We start from the raw sequence: 22,634 nt of genomic DNA, 5'->3' as shown, positions 1-22,634 counted from the left end.
CCGTAGCCAGAAGGGCTGAATACTCTAACCAGCAGCCATTACCTGATATGGATGATGCTCGTACAAGCGTGGGTATCGTATGCATGTCGAACAAAAGGAAAAGAAAAAGAAAAGAAGAAAACATAATACGTCAAAAGTGTTCATGCATGAAGCTCGGAATCTGCTTTCCGTTTCCGGTTGGGAAGCTCTTCAGGATCCAAAATGTGACTGTCACCGAAGTTCTCTATCCCGTGGTCTTCTTGGTCATCACCATCCTCAGCTTCGACCTTTTCCCAGTCATCGTCGCCGTCGTCCCGTTCTTTCTCTCCCGCATCGACTTCTTGTTGGGCGGATGAGGAAGTTGTAGACTCGTTTCTTCCCTCCTCCTTCGTCTGGATATAGTCGTCGTCTTCCCAGTCTAGTTCTAATCTTACGATTCTAGCACCAGTGGGATTGAGTCTCCGATAGTACCCTTCTACAACCCCATCCTCGACCTTGAAGCCCCGCGCAGCGTACCAGTGCAATCCCTCATCATTCGCTTCGTGTACGTGTGCTGTGACGCTGCGTATGTTGTAGTGTTTTACGAGGCCAGAGACGCGATAGGGAGGCCTCACTCCAGATGAAGGTGGCGTGGAAAAGAGTAGAGAATTTAGTAGAGACGCTGCTACCCCATGTCCGCGGTGCGGAGAAAGAAGATGGAGAGTTTGGATATAGAGATTCGTCGGCTCTCGTGGGTCATTCCACTTTTTCTCATCTGACCCGGTTGTCTGTTGGACTTGTCGCTCAAGACGACATCTTATCCCCCCTATGACTTTATCTGTTCCTGTTCCAGAAGCTGTGTCATCGCGGCCAGTAATCGATGCTCGTTCGGGGGCAGCAGCCACTGGGTGACCATGGTAGACCGCGACGCGAGATAATGACGCGATAACCGGGTCGGTGATTGTCGCGGTATAGAACGAGCTGGGATACCGGATAGGCAGAAGCAAGCCTGTAATACGGCTCAGGGAAGGTATATGAGCTGTGCGGACCGGGTCGATGGTGATATGAGGATGCGGGGTAGGATAGCCTGGCTCAATGGGCTGCGGATATGGAGCAGGTCGAAACGCGGTGTCCACGGTTGTTGGTGGTGTGGAAGAGGAAGACGACGACCCTGGCAAGATGACAGGAGGTGGATGTATCGGAGGCTTCGTGTTTCTCGAGGAATTGAGGCTGCTCGATGGTACCTGAGGAGGTGATGTTGGCGTCTTGGGCTGCTGTTGCGATCTGAAGAATTGATAGGCCATGGCGCTCGCGAGTAGAGAGAGAGGGTAGTCCTCTCAATGATCCTGGTCGGTATATGAGGGGGGCTTAGTCCATCAGTTCGCGCAAAAGAGTGAATGAAGTTGTGATGTTGGCGATGGAATGAGGGGTGTTGCGAGGCGTCAGGCATCGACGCAAGCAGAAGTGCCGATGCGGAGATGGATAAGATAAGATCGGGAAGCAAACTGAGAAGGTCGGAGCCCCGGAGAAAGCAAAGAGCGCGGACTTTAGAGAGCCCATCCTCATCCTCTCTCCGCATCGGGCTGATCCTGACATCGCGTCCAACGCTGGAGGATCGGTGGTGTCGACTTTTGTTGGGTAGATACAGCTTGGAATTCTGGTGAGCTGTCCTCGTTACCGCCGAAACTTGTTCCTGGCTGTTTACTTACTAACCCCTGTGCCTGTCGCCGCAGCCACCGGCCTTTAGCGGACGGTTTTGGCAGCTGTGAATACAACTCCGGCCCTCATTCGCGATACTCGCTCAAGAGTGACCTATGTCCGATCTGCCACCGAGTCGCGAATACGCCTACAGTCTTTTCCGTATCCCGTCGTATCCATTGGCCTTCGAGCTGCGTCGAGGCTAGCTGTGAATGGCAATCAGCTGCAACCGTCGAGGCAGCCCCTAACATCAATCAGATATCGCAACACATGGAGGATTAGCATTGTCCCAAGGAACAGATAAAAAGGGAGTGGTGAAGGTGTTATTATTGCGGTGGAGACGCATTCTTGTTGCGCTGATTTGAGCACGGCGCAATACAGTGGTGGGTGAAGTCTCTGCTTTGTTCCTCAAGCAGGTGAGTAGGAGTTATTGATCATTCACTACCTATTGATGGGCATTCGCATTCATTCATCCAATATGGAGTGTTCCCCTGCCACTGTATATTTTGCAATATATTATACCTCTTCTGTGCCTCTCTGCTTAGAATGCCCATCGTGATACTCTACCTCCCTATCTCTTCGCATCATCCCAATATCTACGCTCTCCTGCCGGTCATTTGGTTCTTCTTGCTGGTCAAAAGAACACAATGGATCACCAGAAATTCCTGCAATCGCTCGATAGCATGTTATCTGACAGTGAGGTTTCTTCAGTTTCGAGTAATTCTTCGGAGATGGCTGGGCCAGAACTCGCGAAGATGGCCGGAGAGGATGGGAAGCCTTTGCCTGCAGGCACCATTGCGAAGCTGGTAAGCACTCCGGATTCAATCCTGCGAAGAATGGCAAGCTGGGAATATGGGGTGGAACGGTTCTAACTGTCCCAGACGAGTGATATTCTTAATGACACATTCTACAACATCATTTATGACATGGTTGCGCAAGTCCATCGTGACGAGAAGATGGCTCGCATGCGATCAGCCGTCACTGTTGCGCGGCAGAAAGCCGAAGACGAAGCCGCTCGACTTCGGCAAGAGAACGGGACCAAGACGAATGGCGCGACAAAGCCCGGAGACGCAGACTCTGAAAACAATTCAGACGAGAATATCAGAATCGAAACAGATGCTGCGATATACGATAATGGAAAAGTCTATCTGAAGGGCAATCCGCTCAAGACCACCAAGGAAATCATCTGCCCTGATTGCCGTTTGCCACGCCTTCTCTACCCTACGATAGGAGTTGGTGCTCGTCCTCCGCCTGACCCCTTCCGAGAGTACTGCAAGAGGATGCCACCGGTTAACAGGCCTGGAATCGATATTCACGGTTATCCTTTCGCTACAGACAAGACCAACGCCAAGAAAAAGAAGAATGCCGATACCCCTGCTTCGAGTCCACCCTCCACCCCAGACGGCTTTGGCTCTTTCACGGAAATACCACAGGCGAGGGAGATTCCCACCGTCAAGTGCCCGCACTGCCCTCGCTATTTCATTGCCACCAGAACTTCACAGCACATGGATCGATGCATGGGTTATTCTGGCAGAGGCGGAGGTCGAACCAGGACTCCCCAGGACAGCGGTGCCAGTACTCCCAATCCAGCTCCGCCGAAACGACCGAGAGAAGATGATCTTATCTCGGCCGTCACGAAAAAGAAGAAGCCGAATCCTACTCCCAAGAAGATGGCAGGTAAAAAGCCTCCACCTGCCAGCAAACTCAGAAATGGCACTACCCCAGACACGGCAGCTGCTATGGATTCTGAGTCTAAAGCTTCCGACAAAAAGGTCAAGAAGGAAGCAAGCAGCTCAAAGGACTGAAAGAACACGAGATCAGTCTATGCATTGAAGCAGCGATGTTTTCTTCGCTTTACTTTCTTTTTCTTTTCCTTTCTTTGCCCTTTTTCATTGGTAAAAAAGAACTTCGAGAAAAAGACGCCCGTTTGGGACTACGCACATGTACGAGGATATTGAAGATACCAGCATATGAGGCGTCGCAGGGAAATTTCTTACAGACTTGTCATGTCTCCATGCTGGCAAGTCACAGCATGCTGGGGGGTTTGTTCTGTTGCTTTGTGTTCAATCTTTTCCTTTTTTGAGGGTTTTTGTATAGAGAGTATGGTGTACAACAACCTGGCGTTGGGTGACTGCACTTCCTGTGGTCCAGCTGAATCATGGTACTGTATATTCTTAGCCAAACTTCCTGCTGGAATTATGATGATGTTTCTGTTCTCTATTTGTCTGTAATATTGTAGTCTCAACAATAACACGTAAAATATTGAGCTGTAGTAGCTAATTGCTTCGTTAGTAGTAGTAGTAGTAGTAGTAGTAACTAGTAACTAGTTAGCAGTAACGTAATTTCCTACTGACCTAATCACCCGCCCGACCTGATTAGTGCTGTATTATATACAAAAATATACCTAGCATATACTGCCTATATACCCAGGAGGGGAGGGGAAATTGAGACTAGATAGCTCACGTAATCATATATCAAGTTACTGCGTATGAAGCTGCATTTGGACCCTTGGTGCCCCTGCCTAGACACGTCAGTCGCACTCGTGACCATCTGGTTCTGTTCTCTCAAACCTATTTGCTTCACTGAGGATGCTTCGAAATGGTCCCGCTATCCACCCTTCGCCCTGGTGCAACAGGGTCAATATTTGGTTTTATCCTCACTAAACCTCATTGACTACCTAACTCAGAAACGGAAATGCTCTAACCAGATTTCCCGCTCACTTTGTCCGCATATGAGAGCGAAACAAAATAGAGAGAGTTCGACCAGTCTTTGGCAATATACGCTCATTCTAGCCAGAAAAGGTTCCCGCATTGATATAGAGCTACTTATAGCTATAATAACAGAAAGACGTTAATCCAACAATAAGCAAGCAGAATAGGCAACTGTCGGGCTAAGCTCAGATCTGAAAATATTACAATAACTTACTTTTTTCGCCGAAGCAGCTAAAAAATACCAAGAGCAGTCTAAGAATGAGAAAGCAAAACAAAAGTTTGAGGAAGCAGTCAAAGAGATGTTCAAGCAGGTTGAAGACCCAGGCCCCGCAAAGAGCAAATAACTATGTGCGGAGGTCTATAATAATCCATCCAACGTTTTTCCAAAATTTGACCACCTTTAATATCACTCTTCTTGAAATTCTTCCTTAAGCTAAATGTTATATTCCTTTTTATCTGAGAGCTTCCTTATACCGATTCTCACGAAATCTTATAACCAATACTATAGCATAACTTAGTGAAAAGTATTAGAGTTATTATTACCCCGGCAATATCTAAGAAATCTGGGCTGGATCTGCTTATAAAAAACCAAGAATAAACTGGTCGGACTAGCAAGCGCAAGTAAATACTAGAATATGCCTAATTTCTAGCCCTTCTTTATAATAGCTAAAAGTCTTGTCTTAAAATTATTGCCGATAAGACCTATAAATCTAGAATAGTCTTCTTTAGCCCTTAGAATTTCTATAAATTCAGCACGCATCTTATTGTACTTATCTAATATCTCCGCAATCTTATTTACTGCCTAATTCATAAGCTAAGTAGGAGTCCTTATCAGCTTTACTGGCCGAGTGTATACTTATTTAAGGTTAACTAGAGCAGTAATATGCCAGTTTTTATTGACAAAAATATTGCTCAGATAAATATTGGTAAAAGACAAAGTAAATAGCCCGCGGCAGAACTCTCGCCAAAAGAATAAAGGTAGAATAGCCCGTATGGCTGTTAAAGCTAATGCTTAATATATATAGTCTCCCGAGTTATTAATAGCATTTGGTTGGTGTATAAGGTGACTATTATAGGCACCAAGAATATCTATAATGTAGGATTCAACAGTGCAGTATATATAGTCTTGCGCAATATAAGTTGGAATGCGCTTATTCTCTAGATCCTAAATCTTAAGTAAAAGAGGCTAATTGTTTAACTGCAAGAATCCATAATTATCAATAATAAGAGACCCAATTTTCGGTAGGGAAAGTTACGAGATACTTAAGAAAATTTGAGAAAGATCATAAAAGAGATTTGAGTATAACCCAGGATTATCGCGTTTTTATCTCTATATAGATAAAAGTATTTCCCTAATAGTCCCTTCAATATACTCAATAAATATGTATCCAGTACAGATTATTCTCTAATTGAGTAGATAAGATAAGGAATAAGAGATATAACGGGTAGGAACTGGGCGGGAAAGGCATAATAATAACCGATAACATAGATATTAGAAATATATACTAAAAAAGGGAAGATTCTTAATATAAGTAAATTAATTATCTCTATTAGTTTATATAAAGGCTAGAGATTAGATGGGGAGCTATACAGTCTGACCAGTAGATAAAGCAAAGCCATAAAGCCTTAGGATCGGTATATTAGGACAGTTGTCCTACAGCCAGGCATATGTCCCAGCTTTATAATAGATTTTTTCGTCTCCATTTCCTGGATAGAAAGATTCTCCTATATAATAGGGAAGAGGTAGTTAAAGAATAACACGCTGGCCTCTTTGCTGTTTATACTTCCAGTTATTAATTATTACTGGTATATATATATTGAAGCTGCTATAAAGCCAGTCTGCTATATCAGCTACTTTATAATCATCTGGTAATCTCAATCCTAAATAATAAGCAACGATAACCTGGATCTAGCGGCGACTGTCAGAAATATAAGCAAAAAATTTATATTACTAGTCATAATATTTCAGCCGGTGGAGAATATTAACTTCTTCTTTTCAGGCGATAGAGTAAGTGATCTCTTCCTATAAAAGAGGGTGTGTCCTCAGCATCATAATACTGGTAAGCGAGCTGCTTGCTTTAAAGGACAGAAACAGGATGATTTAATAGAGATACCCTCTTGTTCTCGCAGCCCCTTTAAGAAACAATGGTCCCTTTTGATCTGTTCGTGAGCTCACCGCCTAATGTTGTAGCCTCACATGATTAGGTATGCTTGGCAGTCCTGGTTGCTCGCGCTAGTTCGTTATTGTCCTTCCCTGTCAAGGCATGATTAGAAAAGATCTGACTAATCTATAAGGGTTCCTGATGGGGAAAAAGGGGGTTTAGTAGCAGCCATAGGTGTAGATGAAACGAGGAGGGTGTAGAATATTTGGGGTGATTCGAGGAAAAGAAGATGGGAGAGAAAGTATACTGGCGATGTTTACTTACGATACGGCGTATCGGGCGACCATGCCGGAAACGGCAAAATCAACAGCAAGCGGCAATTCACAGGTCCTCGCTTTACATCTTAAAAGGTATCTATAGAAAAACTGAATTTAAATATCTACAATTGATCTCAGATATTTTTAATAATCTATATTTTCAATGTTTATATTGTAAAGGGCCTCAGCTGCATTGTCACGTGCAGTCTTCGTCGTAATGTACTTAACTATCTCCGCTCCGCCATGGGTTTCTTCTCTGTGAGTCCCATATTCTGTGTCACCTTCGTCAAACTATGACTTCAATAAAAGCGTCCTTAACGAACATTCGGTCCCGGATAACGAAGCTCTTTGGGTCACTTTCTCACTTCGCATCATTAGAGCGTGTGAACTCATACCCAGTCGCAGAAGAACCAGACTATTACAAAGCCGGGGGTTTCCATCCCATTTCCCTAGGTGACACCCTCGGTTCTGGTCAATACACTGTCCTGAGGAAGTTGGGATATGGACAGTATTCGACAGTTTGGCTTGCTAGGGATTATAAGTAAGTCGCCCGTCCGCGAAACTACCTAACCGATGGCTTAGACATCAGAGATTCGTAGCACTCAAGGTGCTGAGGGCGGACTGTTACGGCGGGTCTCATAATATCTTCGAGAGAGAAATCCTACTGAAAATCCTGGAGATCTCTGGAAAAAGCTCTCACGAAGGTCGCAACTATGTGTCAGGTCTTCTGGACCATTTCAAACAGAAAGGGCCTAATGGAGATCATGTGTGTTTTGTATTCGACGTACTTGGCCATCATCTGGATTTTCAGGCTGCCAAATACGAAGATGGGAAACTACCCGTGAAGGCGATGAAAATGATTTCGCGGCAGCTTCTGCTTGGGCTCGATTTCCTCCACAGAGAGTGTGGCATCATTCATACCGGTATCCCCTAAGACGCCCTTGAATATATGGACTATTGTTGTATGCTGACGTTGTCTGGACGGTCGGATAGATTTAAAACCAACGAATATCCTTCTCGAGCTGGAACGTCCGAACAATGCCGTTGCCCAGTACTTGTCGGCAGTTCCCCCGCGAACCGATCATCGACGTGCACTCCGGGAGGTTATCTCGACCCCGCTCATCTCGGAAATGCAAAAGCCTCATGTCAGGATCATCGACTTCGGCGTGGGTAAATGGGCCATTTTTCTGCTTCCATTCGGATATATAATTAACTGATCTGAAGCGTCTTGGATAGAAAAACATCTGTCAGACCTAATCCAGTCGCCCGCTATGAGGGCACCCGAGGTGACTATCGGCGCTCCTTGGGACGTTGGAGTCGATATATGGAGTCTTGGATGCCTTGTAAGTATCAGTTCTTGACCACGACGCAGTTTGCCCTATGTTGACTTCAGCTATCTGCAGATCGTGGAGTTTGTTCAAGGAATAATTCCTTTCTCCGGTGAGGCATCGAGAACTGGGTCATGGACTGCTGAAGACGATCACCTGGCAAGGATCATGGAGGTCCTTGGCCCGTTCCCACTTCAGTTCATTAAAAGGGGGCATCGCGCACCGCACTTTTTTGACGAAAAAGGTATATCCTACTGACATCTTAGATGTTGTCATTCTAATGTGGCTTGGTTTCAGGGAATCTTCGTCGAATTCGGCACTTGAAACCCACAAGCCTTGAACATCTGATAAACGGCACAACAAAACCTTTCCTGAAACCTCGCGATATGCCCGATGCTGAAGTCCCTGTGTTCGTCGATTTCCTTAGATGCATGCTTGCAATCGATCCCGAGTCTCGAAAATCGGCGGCAGAACTGCTGCAACACGAATGGCTTAATCTGTTGTAGCCAGGAAATAGCTGTGGGGGGAGGGTTTCGGATGCACGTCTGAAATATGCCAATATGCATTAGCAACTTCTCCACTCCTGCTTAGGAATATGGTGCACCAAGGTCGCCCTGTCCAGCATCATGCAGCTGTCCCTGAGGGCTTTGGGAAGGTCAGTGCCATACTGATTGATTACGGAGCAAGTGTATATATCGTAAACTATATCTACTCTGGAACTAAGTTGAGTTTCTGAAAGACTCAAATGCGGCAATCTCCCCTATCAACTGCCATTCAGTGTGGCTCAAGCCCTTGTTACTGTTGTCCAAGCTCACGATTTTTACAGGACGGCGTATCGGGAGACTATTTACCTGGGACGGCAAAACCAACCACAATAGGGAATTTGCAGGTCCTCGCTTTGCAAACATACATCTTAAATATCTATAGAAAAAACAGAATTTAAAAGTATCTACAATTGATCTTGTATATCTTTCATAAATCTATAGGTATTTTCAGCATTTATATTGGAAAAGCCTTTAAAGCTTAAACTGGATTAGTGCAGAGTCAGCGGAGCGGAAAACGCCACAGCAAAAGCATCTCCGTTGTCCGGAGAACATCAGCTCCAAAGCACAAACCACAAAAGCTACAGCTTCAGCAGTCTCGATAGTTCAAGGAGCTGCTACGAGAGAATGCTGGCGTTTTCAATTTAGTTTTATCTAACGACACCATCTATCTCACCCTTCCGCTCTGATTGTTCCTAATCCCTGCGCTACTACGATGCCCGGAACGGACCTTGTCGCATGGGGAGTCCCCCGCCTCTCCCAGCTCCTTCCACTCGATGAGGAGTCTCTCACGCAGATAATCACGTATTCTGCGAGTCTGTCGAAAGATGCCTGTGCGGAGCATCTGAAGAACCTCCTTGGCGACTCTCCTGCGGCACTGGAGTTTATCTCTTCCTTCAACTCGCGACGGGGAGGCGGCGAGACTCCTCCCAGAGAGTCGGGAAGCGCATCGCCAGCAGCTGGTGGACACGATAGTAATGGACGACAGACAAATGAACATAGGAATGTACAGAAGAAAAACAAGAGGACAAAGGCGCCCTTACATAGCGCTGGCCCTCCGCGAAGACCGGAGAATTACGGAAATGTTACGGGTGGATATATGAAGTCTGATAAAGAAGAGGTATATATGCCTGGCTCTTCGACTGGCAATAAACGGGATATGGGAGCTCCTGGAGCTAGCGCGTCGCTATCTGACGCACTGGCATTATCAGACAAGCCTGCTGCGCTGCAGCTGCCGCAGACTACGATATCTGCTTCCCCGAATGCTTCATCGCTCATATCCTCACAAAATCCGTCCCCCGGTCCAAAATCGAGCACGAAGGCGCCTCCTTCGGCCGCTGGCCCGTTGATATCAGACTATCTACCTAATGTGAAATCTAGAACGGCGAAATCTTCGCGGCACACTAGTTCCGGTACCTCGACTCCTGGAAAGCAATCTATTACGACGGGCAACATTGAAGACTTGACGGCAGCCATCGCGGCTCTGGAGGTGTCTACAAATCCAACGTTGAGTAAAGAACAGCGAAAGTGCAACTGTAATGCTTCACTTCACCCACTGTTCACACCTGCCCCCAACTGTTTGAGTTGCGGGAAGATTATTTGCGCCTTGGAAGGTCTCCAGCCCTGCTCTTTCTGTGGAGCAGCGCTCATATCTACCGAGGATATACAGAGTATGATCAAAGAGCTTCGGGCGGAACGTGGCAATGAAAAAATGAGAGCACATAATGAGAGTCTGCATCACGATGGCGGGCCGGGACCAGGTCCATCTTCAAGCAAGCTTGAAGCTGCCAAGGCTCACCGCGACAAGCTCCTCGCCTTTCAAGCTCAAAATGCACAGCGTACAAAAGTTGTGGATGAGGCTGCTGATTTTGAGACACCAAATGTAGCTTCGACGCTGTGGATGAGCCCTGCACAGAGGGCGCTTGCATTGAAGAAGCAACAGCGGATTTTACGTGAAATGGAAGAAAAAGCGCGACCAGAATGGGAGAGGAAGAAGACGGTCATGAGCCTTGATATCAAGGGTGGTCGTGTTGTGAGGACATACCAGTCTTCACCAGCAGAATCCTCCAAAAAAGAAGAGCAAGATGCGGAAGAGGAAGAGCTCGCTCGCGCCGCTGCCCAGGAGACTGGGGATCAAGCAACGACTAGTGCGAGCGGTGCAGCCTTTGGGAAGAATCCTCTCCTAGCAGCTGGTGGTCTGGTGAGACCAGTTTGGAAGGCTCCAGCGGGAAAGGAGCCTGTGGCCCACGCGCGGAAGGAGAGGACGCAGACGTGGAGACGCGTCCAGGATGATAACGACGACAACGAACAGTGGATCTTGGATGGGGGATTGCATGGATATGGAACTGAGAGCGAAGCGACGTAGGGTATAGAGGGAAGGGATATTCACTTGATTTACCACGCGGAGCTGCCGATCAAGGAGCAAATCGTGGAGCTCCGACACGTTCATGCAACAATATACCTTCTGCTCACTTGGCCTCCAGTTGTGACTTGAAGGTAGGTCGATATTGGGGCAGAGACTGCAAATCGAATGGAGACTCGACTGCGGTCCTCCGTTGCAGTGGGCTACTATAACTCCCAATTCGGGCTGAATATCGGTTTTATATCGGTAACTTCCATGCAGGGAACGGATGTATTCGTTTCCTGATGCGCCCGCGCTGTCCGTATTGCGGTTGGGATAACTTGGATATTTTCGATTGCTTAGAGGCTTTGATAAGAAGCCGTGGTAAGATACAATAGCAGCCAGTGCACACAGAGACACGAGTCCCACGTGTGGTTTTGCATCTGCTGTTGCATGAGCCTTTCTAGGTTCTCTACAACTATATGACTATCGTGTGAGATTATGGCATATCTCCGGCATACCCGAGAAGGGTGCACAGACAGAGAAATAAGAAAATATGCTGACTCGGGCGTTCTAATATCTTATCCTTGGTTCAGGCAGCCAATCTGCCGCAAGAAATAGAGTCGTTACATGCAGCATGGTGCCATAGGAAGCATAGAGTCCGCCGTGAGTAACCGAGCATCGAACGAGTATATAGATAGACCCTTCCCCCATGGCTTCCTCTTAAAGACGACTACCAAATAAACCATTTCACATTCGATTCTTCCTTCTGATTAACCCCGGACTTGCAACTGCTTGTAGTGTGGGGAACTATCCGCTCAAAGCTCTCTCCGCCGCTTTCCGTCGGCTATCTTCGGATCTCCCTCTGAGATCAGCGACAACACGACCAAATTCCAGATGATTGTGCAACCCTTAGTCAATTACTTATCCATTGAGGGGGTGGCAACGGCATTATGTCTTGCCCTTGGAGTTCTGGTATGTCTCACTTTCGACCGTGGTTCGTCCACCTGTGCGTATACGAACTGCTTCGACATGAAAAAGGGTTGGAAGCTAAGTATACATTTTAACATCAGATATTTGGATACGGTCTCTATAACAGATTCTTCCATCCTCTGCGCCATATTGATGGTCCATTCTTGGCGACGGTAACTCCCTGGGTACAGCTCTACCATGGATTAAAAGGAGATCGACATATCTGGCTACATGGCCTCCATCAGCAATACGGCTCTCATGTCCGAGTAGCGCCCAACTTCGTGTCTGTGAACACGGCACAAGGGCTACATGATATCTACGGACATGGGAAGCGTCTCAAGAAGGCGGATTTCTACAACGCCTTCCCGGCCATCAAGGGGGTGTATAATACCCACAACGTAATCGATAAGACCGTACACGGTAGAAAGAGGCGTGTGCTCAGTCAGGCATTTTCAGACCACGCACTCAAGGGCATGGAAGATGTTATGCTCTTGCATGTTCGTCAGTTCTGTGCGATTATGGGTGGCGAACTTCATGGAGATGCGACAAGATCTGATAGGCAACTTGGCGGTGCTCCTATATGGAATATGGCTGACTGGTTCGGATATCTGACGTACGATGTCATGGGTGAACTATGTTTCGGGAAGAGCTTCGATATGTTAATTGAAATCGGGAGGAGGAAGATGATCTCCTTGGTTGATAGAGCTGCTTATCGACATTATGTGGTATGTTTGAATCTTCCTAAGTAGTGAATGCTCGACGAGAAAGCTGACAATATTATACCTTAGTGTGGACTATGGATGCCATTAGACCGCTGGGGTTTGGATAAGATATTTATCAGGAAGCTCACAAAGGATCGATGGAATTTCATCATGAATTCCCGCGTTGAGGCCAACCAACGAGCGAAAGAGAGAACCCAGGCCGGCCACGAGGCCAAGAAGGACTTCTTCCACTACCTCCTCAATGCTAAGGACCCCAATACCGGCAAGGGACTGGCAACGCAGGAGCTTTGGGGTGAAGCCAATGTGCTCATGATCGCCGGAAGTGATACCACCTCTACAGGCCTGGCGTCTACGATCTTCTACCTTGTTCGCAATCCCAAAGCCATGGAGACTCTCAAGAGAGAAATTCGAGAGAACTTCAACGATGTCGAAGAGATCATCACCGGCACGAAGCTGAATGAGCTGGTATACTTGAAAGCATGCATTGATGAAGCGATGCGTCTCACACCAGCCGTTCCCGGGGCCATTCCCCGTGAAGTCATGGAAGGAGGTGCCGAAGTTGATGGCGTCTTCCTTCCTGAAGGCTCAAACTGTGGAACTCCCACGTACTCCATTCACAGACACCCGGCGTACTACCGTGAGCCGTTGGCGTACGTCCCAGAGAGATGGATCGATGGAGCTATCTGCCAGACAGGAAATAATTCATGGCAGACAACGAAAGAAGAACTTGAGATTGCGCGAAGAGCCTTCTGTCCGTTTAGTATCGGGCCCAGAGGATGCATCGGGAAGAGCATGGCGTTGATGGAACTTAGACTAACCATCGCGCGGATGATGTTCTTGTTCGATGTTTCGTTGGCAGATCGGATTGGTGAGGATAAACATGGACATCTTGCCATGGTAGACCATTTCACAAGTCAGAAGAATGGGCCAAATGTGCTTATTCGGAGGAGGGCCGAGGGTGTCTAGTTAGCTAAGTGTTTGAAGCAGCACAGATATCTTTGATGTATGGTAGGAGGGTTCATTTCCAAATGATTGAACTATAACTAGTTCATAGGATGAATACTTAGTTTTCGGGAGTTTACATATTATTGTGACCATCTTTGTTCCCGCGATGTGTTGCTAGCAGATCAGAGCACCCTAGATTTCGGGCGCTCGACTTGCAGTTGCTTGCAAGGACTAGCTGATAATGATACACAATTTAAGAAATATCAATCATGTTTATATTCTCAAATGCGCATTATCCAGCACGAGATCAGCGCTGATCACTCTCATACTTTGGATGTCAAAATAAGCGCGGGTGAGGGACTGAGAGGCCACGTTCACACCTGAGACGCGTGCGTTATTTTAGTTAAGTCCCCGCGCCCGCACCCCCTTCAGTTTGATCGACCAAAACCCACCCAGTTCCCAATAAATAAGATCAAAACCTGCTCCAAAGATGGGACAGCTACATACCTGATGTAGAGTGCTATCTACTTTGCATCTGCGGCATGTTGTTGTAGCCATTACCGTGACCATGTTGTCGCCCTTGGGTGTCACCCTCATTCAGTCTGCCATCCTCAACGCCTTCTCGAATATCCTTGCTCAATTGATTGATCAATATAAGCATGGCGTATGTATAAGCACTTTCCATTTCTTTCCCTCGGTTTGTCCCTTTTGTATATTTCAACAGTGGAAGCTTTTTTGTCCTCTTGGCGCATGCGCATACTGCGGTGTACACTTGATATACATATCCAATGAACGCTTCAATTCTCCATCTCCCTTTTGCTCTATAATATGTATAGCCAAAGCTTTATTTCTAGGAAGGATCATAGCTAACACCCATGTTCAGAAACCGCTCTCTCTCAACGTCATTGCTCTAATTCAATTCGTCACATATGCCGTCATTATTGTTCCCATGAACTTCTCATGGCAGAGGTACGTGGAAGCCAAATTCCCCGGCTTCCCTAGTACCGCAGGCTGGCGACGAGGACGAGCATCTCCTCCTTCTTCTTCCTCCGTCGTCAGTTCCTCGCCAGCTTTCTTCACGACACCAACCGCTCCACCGCCTGATGTTCTTCCGCGAAAGGAGAAACCTGCACGGGACGCGGTTCCAGCAACAGGTTCGAATTCTGGAATGCGAAACTTTATTATCAAATTCATGCTGGATCAGACGATCGCGGGTTTTGTGAACATCGTCATTTTTATTTTCCTTATTAATCTGCTCAAGGGCGCGAATTTGTCTACGATCTGGGACCTCATTTGCGAGGTATGTATACGTGTTTATTCCTTTATTCCTATTCTCGTGAGATTAGAGGCTCTAGTCATATCTCAAATCTCACAGATGTCGCTGCGTGAGAGGTACTAACTCCATATTAGGACTTCTGGCCTATAACTGTAGCTCGCTCCAAGTTCCGTCCCGTGGTGTCGATTCTGATGTACACCGTCGTCCCTGTCGATAGACGAGTCGTCTTCGGTAGCGCATGTGGCGTAATATGGGGTGTCTATCTCAGTCTATATGCGGCAGTTTAGGGACCTGGGGAAGAAATATGCGTTCGTTACTATTCTGATATTCGTCTGTTTGTGATACCTTTTGCTTGTTTGTAGAGCAGCCTTTCGCCATCTCGGGAGTTTTCTTTTTGTTTGATTATTTAGAGTTAATTCTATTGACTGGATAATGGATAGAAGTTGTCAACGTCAGTGTTGCATACGGCTGTTCTGCTAATATGTATCATCTTAAGTACTTATACAAGGTAATGGACCGGATCATAACCTATCATGCTTGCGTACTCTTGCAAATATTATGGAGTGCTTGAATGATTGTATAATACTATTCGGCGGTATCTCCGATGGTAGTCCTTGTGTTTCTATGTCATTGAATTCTTGCCTGGTGGAATTTACTTTTACAGCGTAATATGTCTAGAGCCCCGTAGAGTATTCAGTAATAGTGTTAGTATAAAGTGGCATGGTCATTTTATCTATCCAATTTATTCATTCGATATAGAAACCCATATTTCCAGGATCATTTGCCATTGATACGGTGGTGAATCTCGAACATTGATTTCTCAACTACTCTCCTATCCCGCATGATATGACATACGGCTTGATGACAGGCAGGCCGTCAGAGATTCGCCCGTAACGGTGAGTCCCATTTCTGCTTGATCAAGTCTGCCGCTTTCTCTGCCACTGCGTAGATAGTCGCCTGGATGTGAGCACTGATGTGAAGAGGAAATACACTCGCGTCTGCCACCCTCACGTTAGTCGTTCCGTAGACCTTAAGCTGAGAGTCCACGACACCACCGCTCTTCCGAGGTAGCATTGAACAAGTGCCAATTGGGTGCCAGTCAGTAATGGTGTTATGGCTAACCCATTGTCGCCAGTCGAGCGATGGATTCTCTGGAGGATAGACCCGTTTAACAACAATGTCGCTCAAGGGAGCCGTACGGCAGATCAGATCTCCGAAGGCTTGTGCCTGCACCATGACTTCGTAATCGATTGCTCCCTCTCCTTGGTAATACTTGGGATCGATTATGACTTTGCCGCTTGTCGCAGCCGACGGATCGATGTGGATGGAGCCTCTGCTGTAGGGATACTGAAGAACCTGCATCATGGTCGCATACTTCTTTCCTGACTCGCTCTTGAAAACAGGGCTATAGTTGCCATGGTCAAGAATGAATTCTACTTGACCAAGAGACGATTCCGAAGAAAACTGTCGCTGCCGGATAGAGTTCAAGATATAGTCCCGTGATGGTTTGGGATGCCGTGTCGTAAATTCTCGGGCCTTCTCAGCTAAACTACTCAAGTCGGGGAAGAGCTTGGAAGCGGGAAGATAGACCATTGATGCCGGGGTAGCGGTGAGGAGTCCTCCCTTGGTGGTTTCATACAAATGGTCGGCTTTGCGTTTAAACTCAGCATCGGCATAGTCATCTGGAGTTACAATATCGGACCGGAGCTCAAAGACCGTCATGGACACTACGCGAACTTCGTGTAAGTTTGACCCGTCTTGCCAAAGCTGGAAAAAACAAGAAGAGAAACTCACTTATATGTTCCTGGAGATTCTCCCCAACATGGGTATTCTCCACTTTCGTCTGAATACCAGCTTTCTTCAGAATGTCCGGGTTGCCTATCCCAGATAGCTCCAGGATTTGCGGAGAACCGACAGATCCAGCACTGAGGATGACTTCCCGCGTGCAGTGCGCCTTTAGGGTGCGGCCATCGATGGTAAACTTGATGCCAGTGGCTACCAGATCTCCATCGATTCTCTTGTCGGCCTCAAATAAAATCTCGTCCACGTTAGCATTAGTGAGGACCTTCAGGTTTGTACGGCCAGTGACTGGACGCAAATAAGCAGTTGCTGAATAGCTTCGAGTGCGAGTTTTAGGATCGACATTGACCACGGATGTCCAGGCCCCGACATTGGAGCCTCCGAGATGCGAAGGATTCGTTTCCACGTTCAGATTCTGCAACGTGCTATGCCAATACTTATGCGTTTCTGAAACGAAGGACGGGTAAGTTGTCTGCACTGGGCCACCCACGCCGTGATCGCTGATCCGATGGGGCGTAATGAATTCACGCTGTTGAGCTGCGGAGGGTTGCGTAAAGCTCTCCGTCTTCTTGAAGTAATACCTGTTTCGGTGATGAGATCAGTTAACAACAACGAGTAGTTTTCACCGGTGCTCACTTCAAATCCTCCCAGCCCCAACCTTGATTGCCAAGCTCAGCCCATGCATCATAATCCTCGCGACAGCCCCGGTTCCAGACTAAGAAATTCATGGCGCCGGTGCCGCCTAACATCTTGCCTCGTGGCCAGGGCAATGTCTGCCCCGAGAGACCAACTTGAGGCACCGTTTCAAAAGCCCAGTCGTATTGAGTGCCAATTGTCTGGCCCATCTTACCAGGTACATCCACTGTGGGCTCTCCAAACACCGGTGGCCCAGCTTCGATCAGTCCTACAATCACATTGCTGTCCTCAGATAGTCGCGTAGCTACAACAATGCCTGCAGTACCACCTCCCACCACGATATAGTCGAATACAGTAGAGGCAAAGTCGTCTGGTTGGCTGAAGTTTTCCATGATGCTTCTGCTTGCTTAACCGTGATAAAGGGGAAATGGAAAACGAGGCGTCACACAAAAAGCAGATGGCATGGCTTAGAGCAAGGCAGTTTAAAGACGCCATCTTTGAAATAATATAGTAACCCGTCAAGGGTTCTAAGTATCTAGATGGTCAGTGATAGATAACTTTCGATAGCTGTTTCCTCTATCGAGACGAAGGTAGTAGTTAGCTTTGTCCAAGGGTGGGGGTAATTATTTGTAAAATGAAAGGATCATTGCCCCTAGCCTCGATAAAGTCCTTTATTGATAAATGAACCACCGCCTAACCATTATAGTCAATTCATATTAGACGTGATGTCTCTTAATGGTTCGTCCCACCGATCACTGCCTAGCTCCTCCATATGGAGCTCTGGACACGAGAGCTCCTGCAGAGAGCTTTTAAAGAACGAGCCTTTTCCACGAAGTATGCCCATGGCAAGCGTCAGGTCTGTATATGATGACTGCTTATACTGTATCTCTATTATCGACGGTCTTTCGATATAGACCGGAGAGTCATTCTCTGTTTTTGATCCCAATTATGGAAAGGAGCCATGGAAAGCGGTTGGCGCCTCTACAGGCGAAGCAGAGAAAGCGGCCTCCGTCGCGCAAGCAGCATTTCCCCTTTGGCCAGGCCTTAACTATCTAGAGCGTCGAAGTCTTCTGAATAATAAGCCACCGGATCAGATGGCTGAGTGTCTTGACGAGTTGAAAAAGTATGTCACGTTAGAAACAACAGCTGCTGTGAAGACCAACTTCCCTGGATCGACCGGTTTGGCCGCACTCTAACTTCAGTGGCTGTTAAAGAGCTGAAGTCAATTATTCTGGAGCTTGGAGCCAAAGCTTCTTTGATCGTACTGGACGATGCAGACCTAGAAGGTACCGCTGCCGCTACTACTGGGGGCTCGAATTGCCACACTGGCCAGGTCTGGGTTATCGTTACAGAATCAGTTGCTGCTCGGTTCGAGATCCGCAAGAAAACCTATGCCAAATTATATCCTTCTAGCTTCAAGCATCAGGCTGCTGATGCGGCTTTATCAGTAACTGAGAAGAGGATGCAAAGTACTTCTAAAAATTATGATTATGAGTACGTACAGAGAAGAGCACACCCGCTATCCTCTCTGCATCTTATAACACCAATGCGATCTCTTCAGGTGATCCAGTCATGAGCCTCTAAAATCCTCTTTCATAATATAACATCCAATAGGACCAGCTAATGTAAAGTCGTTTCTCCCAGCTCCTCACCGACTATGCATGGGTATCATGTAAGCTCTTCAAGTTTCAACTCCAGACCGGACAGTAAAATAGAAGTATCATGTCTTTGCTCCCCAAAAATTGCGAATTCGATTCCAATCTGTCATCTGTCTTTGGACTTTTACTTCCAAAATCTCCAACCAGGGAACTTGAGTTTCCCATCACGCTGGTAGATTCGCCAGAAGTAGACAGGCACACCAACCATGATAAAGGCAATAACTATCAGAGCTTGAAGTGGCTCCGCAATAACGGCACGGCTGAGCAGAAACAGACTGACACAGCAGAAAATAATAGGAGTAGTGATCCAAGTCCGGTAGGGTCTCTCCAAGCGAGGCTCACGAATCCTCAGCACAATCAGGCCGAGAACAGTGAGGAAGTAAAAGGTATATCCAGCAACCCCATAAAATGTCACCAATGTGGCGAACTCGCCTACTATCGTATAGGCTGCTGTAAGTACTCCATTGAAGATCATCGCATTGATGGGCGTGAAGCCAATTCCAACATCATCTCCGAACAAGCGCGATAACGCCTTACGAAACCATGAACGGTGCCGCAATCGGCCGCCGGTCGTGTCAGCAGAGCCGCGGATACCGAGTTTCCCAAATAAAGAAGGCAAGTAGCCTTCCTTCCCGGCAGCATACACGAGTCTGCCACTGGTGAACGTCGTAGCATTGAGCGCTCCGAAGCAACTAGCTGATACAACCAATGCCAAAACGAGGGCTCCAACAGGTCCAAAGACTTGTCCTCCAAACTGGACAGCAATTGTATTGCTGCTCTCAATCGTCGATAGTGGAAGCACCAGAAAATAAGCGATGTTCGCCATCAAGTAGCAGACGATGACCAGCGGCATCGCTGTGTGGATGACGCGGGGAAGGTCGCGATTTGGGTTCTTGAACTCGCCGGTTACATAGTTCGTCTAGAATAGTTAGCAAGGATTCATGCGCAACTTCGAGGATACATACATTGTCCCATCCATCGAAAGCCCAGAGACCAGCATATAGGGCCACAGCCCAGTCTGAGACATCCGTGCTCGTGCCCTCAAACCAGCCGGTAGTCTTCCATTCTTTACTCGCCGTTCCCTTCGATGAGAAACCAGTGATCGCAACCACGATTCCAGTCACTGTCACTCCCACCAAGGCAATGAACTTGAAGAACATGAACAGGTCCCCGATACGTGTCCCAAGCCTTGTTGATAGACAGTTCAAGAACGTGACAACAAACAGTCCCGCCAAGGCAACGCCCTTGTTGATCCAGGGGTTGATGTGCTCAACCTCAGCTCCGACGAACGCGCGCACGACATACTCTCCAAATATGATCGAAATAATGGCTGCAGATCCCGGCTTCAGAACAAACACCGCACACCACGTGAAGAGGAATCCGGCAAGCTCCCCAAAGATCTTTGCCAGATACACCTGAGCGCCTCCATTGAGTGGAATTGCTCCTCCCAGTTCTGCATAGCTTGCCGCACCAGTCCATGCCAGCAGACCTGCCACCACCCACACTATGAGCGAAGCACCCGGGGACCCTGCATTCGCATTCACTTGGCTTGGCGACGAAAAGATTCCCGATCCGATGATGAGGCCGATAATCAGAGATAGTCCATTCAGGTATGTCAATGTTTTATTCTTCTCCAACGAGCCAGTCAGAATCCCGTTCTGACGGTCCAAGGAGAATTGTGACGGGGCGCCGAGGGGGGCATATCCGCCATTTGTTTGCGACAGCGGGAAAAGGGTGCTTCCAAAGTCGAAGGCAGACGATATCGAGTAGGAGCGTCCAGGCCTGGGGCGATCGTCGTTGACACCTGGCGCTGTGCCAGCAAGAGGATCGTCGTCGTCAAGGGACAGCTTGCGCGATGAGGCCGCGCCGGACGGGGATGACGACAGAGACGTACGTCCTACAGAGCCAGGAGACTCTGAGGATGCCAGAGAAGCCAGCTCTAGAGAATCTCGAGTATCATGGTTTCCGGATTGCGTTCTCACTTCAGAGAAAGCAATATGAGACATTACGCGCGATACTGAGGAAGAAAGGCGGAGGCGGCTTGCGATTGTCAGTGAAACAAGATCAACGCCGCCATTCCACGGAGAGATGCGAAGTGAATTCCGACGACTCGACCAGCACACTGGCGGGGAAAGGGGGAAAGACGACGATGTCTTACGCCAAAAAGGAAGAGCTGAAAATGCACAACAGAGCGTAGAAAAAAACGGAGAGATCGCAAGGAAGTCACTGCCAGGAGTTGGCGATGATCTTCTGCATCGCTCGGATCGATACTAAATAGATTAGCGCGCGCCTCCGCAGCCCCGGAGGATAAGTTAGTGCCATAGCTTTTAATTAAGGTATTGTTGTCTCCGATAGTAACTAACTTACTCTATTTCATGCCGCCATGAGATCCTTCCGTCTGGTCTTCAGATCCTTTCAATGACGCCTCGACTCCGTGGGCAGGCGTTCCCTTGGCCTGCACCATGCCAGCCTAGAATCGTGATGCCATCGTCCCCGACTCGTGCGTTGCTCCGCCATTCCTCCAGCGTTTCCTCATCCCCGCCGAAAAAGCGTATCTTTGTCCGAGTCGCCGTCGTAACAGCCACAGCAGGAGCAATTGGGGCTTATATCAGATGGCAGCAAGACTCCAAGAATTCCACGCTGAATCCATTCTCCTTCACTGAGTACGAACTCGTCTCTCGGGAACCCATCTCCTCCACAAGCAGCTTATTTACGCTACGACCAGTCAAGCCAGGTCAGAATCGAGAGGTGTATGAGACAGCATGGCGAACAGGAGTATGGAGTGTCATGTTTAAGCAACCTCAGTTGCAGATCGGGAGGGATTATACACCGTTGCCCCCAATAGAGCAGGTGTCGGGGGCTCTGGAAAATACGTCTGGGGGCGATCAAGAACCCTTACGGTTTCTCATCCGCAGAGACCCCCATGGGGAGGTTTCGCGTTACCTTCACGGCCTCAACCTAGGGACTACGGTCGAGATGCGAGGGCCGCAGATTGAGTGCGAGATCCCGCCTGATGTCAAGGATATCCTTTTCATCGCTGGTGGAACCGGAATCGCTCCGGCCCTGCAAGCAGCATACACGCTCCTACGTCGTGATAATGGATCTGCCGATTCACGGATCCATATCCTCTGGGCAAGCAGGAAGAGAGAAGACTGTCTGGGTGGTTCTAATGATAGTCATCCAAACACGACCGAAGAACCGTGGTGGCGGAAGCTCTTTCGTTCTACACCAGCTACTGCACCAGAAGACCCTTCGAAGGGCCTCATTGTGAAGGAGCTGGAAACTCTGAAGTCGCAGTTTCCGGGTCAGGTCACTGTCGACTATTTTGTCGATGAAGAGAGATCCATGATTGACAAGCAATCGATCTCAAGGTTCACGAAATCGAGAGACGGTCGCACTCACGGAGGCAAGTTAATCCTTGTCTCTGGGCCAGATGGGTTCATCAGCTACATGGCTGGTCCGAAGCTGTGGGCCGAAGGAAGGGAACTTCAAGGCCCACTGCAAGGAATTATCAAAGAACTGGATCTCAAAGAATGGAACGTTTGGAAACTATGACATTGGGTAATTGTAAAATATGTTGAATAACTGTACAAAAGATATCGCCTCAAATGGACATAAAAAGAAGACT

General features: G+C 47.7%; 9 protein-coding genes across 9 annotated transcripts; 6 read left to right on the top strand and 3 right to left on the bottom strand.

Annotated features, from left to right (window-relative positions):
* Nucleotides 1-140: 140 nt before the first annotated feature.
* Nucleotides 141-1,262, bottom strand: C8Q69DRAFT_505774 (putative GNAT family acetyltransferase; the record flags this gene model as incomplete). Its single annotated transcript, XM_028632738.1, has 1 exon — nucleotides 141-1,262. One exon carries the CDS (start codon nucleotides 1,260-1,262, stop codon nucleotides 141-143), a length of 1,122 nt encoding a protein of 373 aa, XP_028486537.1.
* Nucleotides 1,263-2,050: 788 nt separating this feature from the next.
* On the top strand, nucleotides 2,051-3,883 carry C8Q69DRAFT_497316 (putative transcriptional activator). Its single transcript, XM_028632281.1, has 2 exons — nucleotides 2,051-2,462; nucleotides 2,538-3,883. The coding sequence occupies exons 1-2, from the start codon at nucleotides 2,304-2,306 to the stop codon at nucleotides 3,459-3,461; spliced, it is 1,083 nt and encodes a 360-aa protein (XP_028486536.1). The 5' UTR covers nucleotides 2,051-2,303; the 3' UTR covers nucleotides 3,462-3,883.
* Nucleotides 3,884-6,883: 3,000 nt separating this feature from the next.
* Nucleotides 6,884-9,048, top strand: C8Q69DRAFT_461590 (kinase-like domain-containing protein). Its single transcript, XM_028630257.1, has 6 exons — nucleotides 6,884-7,327; nucleotides 7,378-7,709; nucleotides 7,780-7,956; nucleotides 8,011-8,129; nucleotides 8,190-8,358; nucleotides 8,412-9,048. Exons 1-6 carry the CDS (start codon nucleotides 7,080-7,082, stop codon nucleotides 8,618-8,620), a joined length of 1,254 nt encoding a protein of 417 aa, XP_028486535.1. The 5' UTR covers nucleotides 6,884-7,079; the 3' UTR covers nucleotides 8,621-9,048.
* Nucleotides 9,049-9,371: 323 nt separating this feature from the next.
* Nucleotides 9,372-11,021, top strand: C8Q69DRAFT_399716 (C2HC5 finger protein; the record flags this gene model as incomplete). The annotated part of the gene is made up of 2 exons (XM_028627869.1): nucleotides 9,372-9,776; nucleotides 9,888-11,021. 2 exons carry the CDS (start codon nucleotides 9,372-9,374, stop codon nucleotides 11,019-11,021), a joined length of 1,539 nt encoding a protein of 512 aa, XP_028486534.1.
* Nucleotides 11,022-11,458: 437 nt separating this feature from the next.
* On the top strand, nucleotides 11,459-13,931 carry C8Q69DRAFT_208069 (benzoate 4-monooxygenase cytochrome P450). The gene is made up of 3 exons (XM_028626154.1): nucleotides 11,459-11,972; nucleotides 12,071-12,694; nucleotides 12,758-13,931. The coding sequence occupies exons 1-3, from the start codon at nucleotides 11,895-11,897 to the stop codon at nucleotides 13,655-13,657; spliced, it is 1,602 nt and encodes a 533-aa protein (XP_028486533.1). The 5' UTR covers nucleotides 11,459-11,894; the 3' UTR covers nucleotides 13,658-13,931.
* A 273-nt stretch (nucleotides 13,932-14,204) lies between these two features.
* On the top strand, nucleotides 14,205-15,199 carry C8Q69DRAFT_505769 (putative peroxisomal membrane protein 2, pxmp2; the record flags this gene model as incomplete). The annotated part of the gene is made up of 3 exons (XM_028632737.1): nucleotides 14,205-14,300; nucleotides 14,520-14,936; nucleotides 15,047-15,199. 3 exons carry the CDS (start codon nucleotides 14,205-14,207, stop codon nucleotides 15,197-15,199), a joined length of 666 nt encoding a protein of 221 aa, XP_028486532.1.
* Nucleotides 15,200-15,788: 589 nt separating this feature from the next.
* On the bottom strand, nucleotides 15,789-18,192 carry C8Q69DRAFT_485823 (putative choline dehydrogenase; the record flags this gene model as incomplete). Its single annotated transcript, XM_028631858.1, has 4 exons — nucleotides 15,789-16,639; nucleotides 16,707-17,293; nucleotides 17,349-17,718; nucleotides 18,180-18,192. 4 exons carry the CDS (start codon nucleotides 18,190-18,192, stop codon nucleotides 15,789-15,791), a joined length of 1,821 nt encoding a protein of 606 aa, XP_028486531.1.
* Nucleotides 18,193-19,130: 938 nt separating this feature from the next.
* C8Q69DRAFT_505767 (putative amino acid transporter) lies at nucleotides 19,131-21,012 on the bottom strand (the record flags this gene model as incomplete). The annotated part of the gene is made up of 2 exons (XM_028632736.1): nucleotides 19,131-19,925; nucleotides 19,972-21,012. The coding sequence occupies 2 exons, from the start codon at nucleotides 21,010-21,012 to the stop codon at nucleotides 19,131-19,133; spliced, it is 1,836 nt and encodes a 611-aa protein (XP_028486530.1).
* Nucleotides 21,013-21,343: 331 nt separating this feature from the next.
* C8Q69DRAFT_497310 (hypothetical protein) lies at nucleotides 21,344-22,561 on the top strand (the record flags this gene model as incomplete). The annotated part of the gene is made up of 1 exon (XM_028632280.1): nucleotides 21,344-22,561. Exon 1 carries the CDS (start codon nucleotides 21,425-21,427, stop codon nucleotides 22,559-22,561), a length of 1,137 nt encoding a protein of 378 aa, XP_028486529.1. The 5' UTR covers nucleotides 21,344-21,424.
* Nucleotides 22,562-22,634: the final 73 nt, after the last annotated feature.

Source organism: Paecilomyces variotii (assembly GCF_004022145.1).
Source record: "Paecilomyces variotii strain CBS 101075 chromosome Unknown C8Q69scaffold_3, whole genome shotgun sequence".
Classification (NCBI taxonomy): Eukaryota; Fungi; Ascomycota; class Eurotiomycetes; order Eurotiales; family Thermoascaceae; genus Paecilomyces; species Paecilomyces variotii.
This window is presented reverse-complemented; position numbering and strand designations above follow the sequence as displayed.